General features: G+C 39.0%; 1 protein-coding gene across 2 annotated transcripts; it reads right to left on the bottom strand.

The window, feature by feature from the left end:
• Nucleotides 1-3,600: 3,600 nt before the first annotated feature.
• Nucleotides 3,601-7,339, bottom strand: LOC119918519 (troponin I, slow skeletal muscle-like). 2 transcript variants are annotated; one of them, XM_038739297.1, is made up of 8 exons: nucleotides 7,264-7,339; nucleotides 6,697-6,721; nucleotides 6,467-6,508; nucleotides 5,968-6,009; nucleotides 4,886-5,017; nucleotides 4,701-4,790; nucleotides 4,171-4,353; nucleotides 3,601-4,024 (listed from the first exon to the last, which is right to left on the bottom strand). In XM_038739297.1, exons 2-8 carry the CDS (start codon nucleotides 6,697-6,699, stop codon nucleotides 3,923-3,925), a joined length of 594 nt encoding a protein of 197 aa, XP_038595225.1. In that variant the 5' UTR covers nucleotides 6,700-6,721; nucleotides 7,264-7,339; the 3' UTR covers nucleotides 3,601-3,922. The 2 variants fall into 2 exon arrangements, with proteins under 2 accessions (XP_038595225.1, XP_038595226.1); XM_038739298.1 differs by lacking the exon at nucleotides 6,697-6,721 and having other exon boundaries at nucleotides 7,264-7,332.
• Between the last annotated feature and the right edge of the window lie 1,646 nt (nucleotides 7,340-8,985).

The raw sequence follows: 8,985 nt of genomic DNA, 5'->3' as shown, positions 1-8,985 counted from the left end.
CCTACTTCTTAGCATGTCTGCTCTGTTTTGGATTGAGTGTAAATGTCTCCCATTTTATTGTGTTATCCCAATTCTGTTGATTTACACTTCACCTGTCCCCTCTTATTTTAATATTGACATCAACAGCTCCTTTTCCACTGCTTCTTTTGCCAACTTGTCAGCTTTCTCGTTGCTCAGGACACCAGAATGTGCTTGGACCCACATGAATATGACATTTGTCCCTTGCCAAACTTTTCTAGAGTTGATAAATAATATTTCATAAAGGAAGTCCAGATGTCTTCTGGCTGTATGTCTTAATGCTAATGAGGCTGACACAGAACCGCTACATATTAATATTTCCATAGAGAGCATGAACTCTTCTGGACGGCTTCTTTTATTGTGGGCTTTGCATGACGATTGGTTTGCTTAAGAGCTGCCGGACCAATGAGCAGCACGGCCAGACTGCACAGGTGCAAGCCAACCACTGTGAACAGGATGCATCATAAAATACATGGGGAGGGGGAGAGACAGAAAGCAGGAAGGAAAACACTGCCTGCTTGGCATGTAACAGACCCAACTGTCCAGCAGCCCACCGTGAAAACTCCCAGTACTCCCAATGGCCAGTCCGGTCACCTGTCATAGAGCTCCAACCATGTTTCCCGAGTTCTACCTGAATGTTCAGTGCCCACAGTTTCTAGAAAAGTGCCTTTAATTCAACCTGCCCTGCCTGATTTTCTACATTTGGTTGCTCTTCCCTGTTGCCAAGTACCTGGACTGTGAAGATGTAGTGATATTGGGGAGATTTATTTTCAGTTAAAATTTACAAGAATTATAGGTTTAGTTTCACATGTCGGTTTAAAAGAGTATCACTGCAGTGGCATTTATTTTTCGCTGGGTTTGGAACAGAGTGTATAAAAAAACGAATAGTATTTAAAGAAAAATATTCTTACACTTTTGCTTACCACTTTTGTGCCTTTGTGAATCCAATTCTGTCTCTGGTACAGTGTACACTTATTTCTGAAGGACATTTTGACTAGACACATGACTGCTTGCGTACACAACGTTAGCTGCTGCAGGAACTGAGCCTGGCCAGCTCCCACTCATAGGGCAGTCATGTTTAATCACCAGGCCACCCTCTGTTTCTGTCAAATATATTCCAATATTATCCATCCCTCACCTCACCCCACACCCCCCCGAGTCCCTGCAGCTATAAATGCACTGCTCGTGCTGCATGTTGAAGATTAATGACATCAATCACGCTTCCTCATCAGGTGACACACATATACACTGCAAACAAAGTAATCTGCTTCTGTGTTTTCTTTGGAGACTTCACACTCATTTTTCTTTTCCTTTGGATTATTCCATGAGTGAAATGAACTAGCGCTGCTTAGAAACACAGAGGTAATTATTTATTGTCAGGCTCCACTCCGTCCATCAAATATTTTTATATTTTATCCTCCATCGGTGGGTGGGGAGGGTGTTGCAGCTGTTGTGAGCAGAGCAACGGATATAGGACCCAAATGCAGACAAATAGGTAGAGTGGTACGGTTCAGGGATTTATTGCCACAATGAAGACATCTATAGGCTTACAGGTAATGATCCATGTAGGCTGGTTAATGTTTGAGTAGCAGTAGCTCAAAAGCAAAAACACATGGAATGAAAGAAGGTGATGGGGAAAGGAGATAAAGTCGGAGGGTGTTTGTGGATGGATGGAAAATGGCAATGAAATTGGAATTGGGAAATGTGGCTGGAGAGGAGAGACAGACTGTGACAGAGGGAGTTTCTTTTGTGTTATGTTGTTTAAGTCTGGTTTTAATTTTACTTTTACTTTGTAATTTTTTTTTTATTTTCTACATCTCAAAATCACAAATCATGGATCCAGGTAGAGCAACGCCCAGGTGTCACCAAAATAGAAAGCACTTGAGCCACACAATCTCCCCTCTATCAAGAATACCTGGATAGTGGATAGTCTTCTAATAACACTTGCTATGTGTTTTTTGCTCTGAAACAGGCAGTAATTGACTCAACTTTCACACTACAAACATCTTCTTTTCATAAAAGAACAAAAACAATAGTCATTCTAAAATGCAAAAGTTACTAGATAAAAAAAGAGAAGACATTTTTTTTTCATTTTTGACAGTTTTGTTGAAATCTAGGCAACTGTACATAAGCCAGAGAATTAAAATGAGAAAGACCAAATTTAAGATAAATCGTTAATACGTGTTCTGGGATTTTACTGAATTCCCAAAACTTAAAACATCCACTTTTCAGTTACCTTCAGTTACAGGTGTACTTTATAACTCCGATTGTAGTCTGCCACCAAGTGGCGCTGACAGTGAAGCACAGTGTGTCACATCCCACAAGCAACACTAACTGTGTTGGTTTAAATTTTCACACAGCGTCACGACCTTTTGCATTTACAGTGTACCGTCATCATGTGGTGTTGACATGAATGAACTCTGGACAGCACATCTGGAACATTCGTTCTAGGTGAAGGTCGCTCTCATCAGTGCCTATTTATAGAAACAGAGTGTGTGTGTGTGTGTGTGTGTGTGTATCGAGACCTGGGTTGCTTTTCATTATCAACTTGCTAAGCCTGAAGGCAAGGGGCAGACAAGAGGTTATAGATCAGCTTTTATACACACACACACACACACACAGTTGAGGTCGATGTGAGGACAAACTGAGGAGGGTGTACCTTTTCACCAGCTATTATTTCCAACAATCATCAGACATTGTGATCCTGCCTTCTGTATGAAAGATGTGTATCAGCTGTTTAAACACACACACACACACATTTCCATTACCAGCCCATAAAAGCATACAACACACCAACTGATGTGTACCTCCAAGGATCTTAGGAAGCTATTGTTGGTGTAACTGTCATACTTGAAATTACAATGGCTGGGCGACAGCAGTCAGTCAACCCACTGACACACACACAGAAGAAGCACATGCATGCATGCAATGTGTAGGACAATAATGCCAGTGGGTGTTGCTATCCAGCTCAAGTTTTGCTTTTAAAGGCTGAGAGTTATGGATGGCACAACATCATGGCTAAAAATAATCATCCCAGGTGTTCCAGAGTCTTAGATTCACCTCCTGTGGTTTATTTCTGTCATCATACTATAAAACATGTCTAGGAGCAGTAAATTTGTTTTTGTTTTTCATCATTTCTGAAATGATTAAAGTAAACAAAACACAATTATGATTATCAAAATACTTTCTTGGCAGTTATTATCAGGAAATCCAATTTTCTTTTGAATTTATTAGCTAATTACTTGTTTGTTCAAAATTTCTGAAGCTTTACCTCTTTTATTATAAAGTGTTGTTACAGTCTGGTGAAATAAACTGGTTTTATCATTCCTTACAATTTAAATTTGAGTACACTTTAAACGTTCATTTTCACTTTTAGGGATGTGTCGGCAAGATCTATTTAAACATGCAGTTGAGTTTAGGCAGGTAACGCCTGTTGTGCCCCCTCCCATCTTCCTTTTTTTTAATCCATGAGGAGTTAAGCTGCTTTCCATCCTCTTACGCACATAAACCAACGGTTGCCAGTAAAATGAAACATGACAAGGTCAAGTACAGATATGGAACATCAAAGACAAAAACAGTGTCTGTTAATTCATATCCTCTTTTAATTGTCGAAAGATGTCATAACAAAACAAAACATTGCTCTTTGGTAATAAAAAAAATGGATCTCTCATCCTACACTTTTCTTTAAGTGCTCTGAATCATTGCATAGAAAATGGCCATCAAGCAAATAGAAGCAAAGCCGATGTATTAAGGGTTATACATGCTTATGACCTTATGCTTAATTCCTACAGCTTTCAACTCACTTAGCCTTCAAATAAGTATTCCATATTTCTATCTAAACTCCCTCTTCCCTGCTCTTTAGTTGACCAGCTTTATTCATTTGCAGGACTCGTCACAGAGCGTCTCACTGTCCGGCGCCGCCTGTATCAAACATCTTCTTGCGACCCTCCATGCCTGACATAGCCTCCACGTTCTTACGCCAGTCACTCACTTCACTAGTGAGCACCTGGGGTTGAACAGAAAAACCGGGATTAAAACACATCTCCCTGAAAAGAAATTTCATCTACATGCTTATCTCTCCATAACAACCACATTTCCCGCACACTGAAGAACCTTCAGACTGACGAACTAAACGTTTGGGATTCTTTATACCTTGTCCTGTTTGACGTCCTCCTTCTTCACAGACTTGAGGTTGGCTCTGAGGTCCATTGAGCCCTTGTGTTTGGAGCCCAGTAGAGCTCTCATCATCTCATCTGCTGACACCCTCACCTTCCTCAGGGCAGGCTTTTTGAACTTGCCTCCAAGGTCCTGTACCTTTAGCTTCAGCTCATGGATCTAAACGATGTGACAGGAAATTCATGAAACAAACTCAAAACAACTACGGATAAAGTCACTATGAGCTCCTGCTTCTAGGAAGTTCTGACTTTTATGGAGCAAGCCTTTTTTAAAGGTATAAATATGCTGAAGACTGTAGCATTAAATAATTTCAAAGTGATTGAATATGGATATATATTACATGCTGGTTTTGAAGTAAATGTACAGTAGTTCGGGTTGGTAGAAAAGTTCAAGCAAACTTTCAACAAGTCAACAAGTTTTTTTTGTTGTTTTTTTTTTAACATTGACTGAACTGTGCAAGATAAGAAGAATATGTGCTAGGTGTTGGAGGGTGTTCAGAGACTTACATCTTTGTTGTGTTTGCTCACTTTGGATTCACAGTCATATCTCTCCTCATCCACAACATCAATTTTTGAATGAAGCTGTCTGCATAGATTCTGATGAAAAATAGAGTTTTAAACATATAACTCAAACATGCTCATACATTTTCTGCAGTCGAAAAGGCTTTTCTTTAGTGGTTTATGACTCCTACTTGAAGCTCTTCCAGTGGTAATCCAGACAGTTGCAAAGGGGGCAACTTCTCTCCCAGATAGCGCACTTTCTCTTCCTCCCTTTCTTGCCTCTCCCTCTCCAAATCCTCACAGGCTCTTGTGAGGAGAAGCATCTGATTGGACAAAACAGATACCTATCAAAACTGGAGGGAACCCACTTTAGTCGAGTCAAGTACCCAGACTCCAAGTTGCTATTTGGTAAATTTACATTTGGCAAAAGGTGTATTAGTTATACACATACACAGTATTTAAATATAAATTTATAGCAGTGATTCCCAGCCATGGCTACTTCTGCAGCTGCCTGGTGGTGCCTGGAAAGATTTTGGAGTAGCTCAAAAATAGAAATTACATTTTGATTATATAAAATTCACACATTGAGTCAGCTGTAACACATGACCACTACTTGTTGGGGTTGACAGTGCATGGAAACCAGTCAGCAAGTGAGCTCAGGTCTGTTAATGGAAATGAATAATGAAGATAAATGTTTGGGATAGTTAGCTAAAGTACTGGATAAATGCTTGAAAAGTTAGCTAAAGCAATGGATAAATGATTGGAATAATTAGCTACAGTAAAAGTAATGGATAAACAGTTTGAATAGAATGTTAAAGTAATTGTGTGTAGTAGTTGTGTTCCATATTGAACTGATAAGGCTTGTTCCATATTTTTGAGAATCAATTCAGTCCATATTGAACTGATAAGCCTTGTTCCATATTTTTGAGAATCAATTCAGTATGAGAGAATTATTGCAGGTTAGACTATTAAGATATTTGTATGTCATGTTATGTTCTATTACAAAAACAGATGGCTTGCATCTCTCTGTGTCTCTCTCAGTCGCTCTCTCACTCATTGACTGTCTCTGCACTTCCCTGTCATTTCCCTTCAGTCTGTGGACTGCTAACGGTGTTCCGTATTTCCATTTTAGGAAATTGGCAATCTTAGCTAAAAGTCATGAATTAATGATTAAAATAGTGCAAAGTAATGGCAAATGGTTTTCCCAGCCTCATCCACTCTGACAGGGTTATGGGGGTACCTCCAACAAAAACGTTATATCATAAGTACTCACCTTGAGGGAGAGCTTGCGGGAAGCCGAAATCTTCGACTTCGGCTGAGGAAAAAGGTATTTGTTGGTATTATTTCACAACACAATAGAGTATTTTTGTATTTCAATAATCATTATTAAACAGTTAGTGAGATTATTCAGGTTTGTAAAGAAGTGCATACACAGAGGATGGATACAATTTGATGTACACCTTGCAATATAATTTAAACTGCAGAAAAGTGAGGTTACACGCAGTTGTGAGACATGACATGTCCATCAACTGTTCCATACACAGTAAAATATGTATGGAAAGACCTGTGAGTGTGAAACGCGACAACACTTAACTGCAGGCGCATGTGAAAAGATAATGCTTTATTATTAGGATGAAGTCAAGGGGAAAGCTCTCAGTGATGCTGATAACAACTCTGCAAGAGAGCCACTGCCAGATCTTTGCCATGTGCATAGGGACAATGTGTTCTCACTCCATGCATGGAGGATTAATACTGGAATATGACTGGCTCACCTTATCCCCTTTGGGATTCATCGCTTTGTGTCTGCTGGGCTCCTGAAACCGCAAACAGGGACAAATGAGGATGAGGAGGTAATAAGCTGTAATAAGGCTTATAAGAGAACATAAAAAGAGTTACCATTTTATCTATTTAATAAGTCAACAGTTTTCCTGTAATCAAGAGTAGTATAATGTATACAAAAGCATACAAATATGAACATGACATTATAATCCAGGAGGATTACCATGAGTTTTCTTACGACACTTCAACTATAATTGCAAAAACAAACCAAAAATGAGAGAAACAGAAGTGTGCATTAGTACAGTTTAGGGGTAATGCATCACAGCAATAAACCACAATGTAATTTGACCTGTCAGGGCACCACATAAAAAACAGTTCTCAACATTCATTTTACAACAGGATTAAAGCGAGGACATAACAAGGACAATTCAGTGTCAACTTTTTTTTGTTTTTGCATGATGGCTAATGACACCTCAACAGATTTGTTAAAAAAAACTCGCTATCTGACAAAACAGACATGACCCTGACAGCAGTAGTCACAAGAAGAAGATTTGGCAAATCAAATCTTCTCATTAAGCTGACATATTTTACAAACTTGCAATAATTAATTACATGTTAAGATACATACAAGATAAATAAACATTTTAACCATTTTACCACCGTAAAACTGGTAAAACATTGTCCTGTTGTCTATAACAACAGCTAGCTCACTGTTTGACTAAAACTAAATTAAATGTATTAAAATAGCTCCATTCAGACTTTCATCAACATAAAACAATGGTGGTTTTACCGGTGAAGGAGTGTCTTCAGAGATGTAGAGAGAGTCAAACAGCGGCTGCTGAAGACAATGGGCAGCTTTTGATATGAGCAGTGTGACGCATGGACAGCAGATATAATGTCTGGTCCCAAGAATGTGCTGGCACGGGACCAGGCATGAAATATCACCTCCCCTGACACTGTGACAACACCAGTGGAGTGTAATAATAAATCATGAGCATTACTTTAATGGTATTGTCCTAATATTGCTGCGTTTTACACAACAACAGAATAATGTCCCAAAACATGTCCATGATTTCAAATTCTAGCCAACTATTAATGCACATTAATGCATGATGAGTACAATACACACCCAAAGCCCTCATGCAAAGCAAAAGCACACAATCATATTCTAAGAATAGGCCAGGCCCATCTGCTATTATAGGTCGCCTTTAACTGTGACAACATGAATTTAGTAACACTGTCACACACTGTCAAGATCAGATTTAAGGAAATAATTTACTTATATTGTTTATTGTTCAGTTTCTGGGTATTTAGTCAAACATGTCATTCACATGCAGCCATGCTGTGACTGTTAGCTCTTGTCATTATCACTCTGAATTATCCATGTGTAGAGTGACATTTTCAAGGTTATATAACAGGAATCAGCCCCTATGACATTTGATCTATTCTAATCACAGATATTATGATTAAAAAAATACTGGCTGGTGTGATTACAAAGCACCCTAAAACAGATAAAGAAACAGCCCCATTTTTTGCCACGTTGGCTCGGAGTTAATAGGAAAAGAAGTAGGTGGAATATTAGGTTTAAATAGCCGCCAAAGTGAAGAGATACAATTTATTGTCTGAACAATGTCATTAAGAAGATGTTAAACACACATGGAAAAGAGATGCCACACAGTTGTCAGTTCTCTCTTGATCTGTCTCCACTGTTATTGTTACTCTACTGCAATGGCTGATGTTCTGCAGATGTGTCCTGGCAGTGACTAATAAAAAGACAGATGTGGCATATCAACAATGTGGAAACGTTAGCGCTTTTGTCTCAGATCTGTAAAGGAATTGGGTTTTATAACAAAATGGATACGCAGCAAAGACAAGAAACTTCGACACTCTCACTTTGTGCGACCCAACTGACTTGTTAACCACTTAGTGGCAAGATGTTTGTGTAAGCCAGCCTATGTTACTGTGTTTCTTTGGGGGTATATGCATTTACAAAAAAATATACTTATAAGATAAGTAGATGCATAGATGTGTGCAGGCATATACATGTATTGTTTATATACTCATCCAGGTACCCTTGTAGGCCTTTTTTGACTACACAACTAGTTGAGTTCCTGTCGCCTCTTACCACCTTCCTCCTGATCGGCCTCTTCTCTTTGTCTGATAGCCTTAACTTAAGTCATTAGAATAACATGGCCAGTAAGCTGTGCTGACAATTGTCCTTTGAGTGAAATGTTCACCTTTTATTTTACACTTTTAACCATGTTTGTCAGTACTTCAGGTCAAAATATTCACGCATCCAGTGAAATATCTCTTCATCAATTTGTTAATTTAAAAGGCCTGTGTTCTCTCTGACCTATTCTCCTCAGCTGATATCTTTGTCCTGTTACATGTGCGTTTTTGCATTTACATCTGCTGTCAACAATTCCTTGGCCTGACTTAATCAAGATCTCAGAGCATGCATGCTAATCTCGGCCTGAGCTCTGACACTTCTTGCAAATCACCTAACCTCTAA

The sequence above is a fragment of the Micropterus salmoides genome, unplaced genomic scaffold (assembly GCF_014851395.1).
Source record: "Micropterus salmoides isolate LMB-PRFRI ecotype aquatic unplaced genomic scaffold, ASM1485139v1 Ms_hic_scaffold_23, whole genome shotgun sequence".
Classification (NCBI taxonomy): domain Eukaryota; kingdom Metazoa; phylum Chordata; class Actinopteri; order Centrarchiformes; family Centrarchidae; genus Micropterus; species Micropterus salmoides.
Note: the sequence above shows the minus strand (reverse complement) of the source record. Positions and strands in the feature narration are given on the sequence as shown.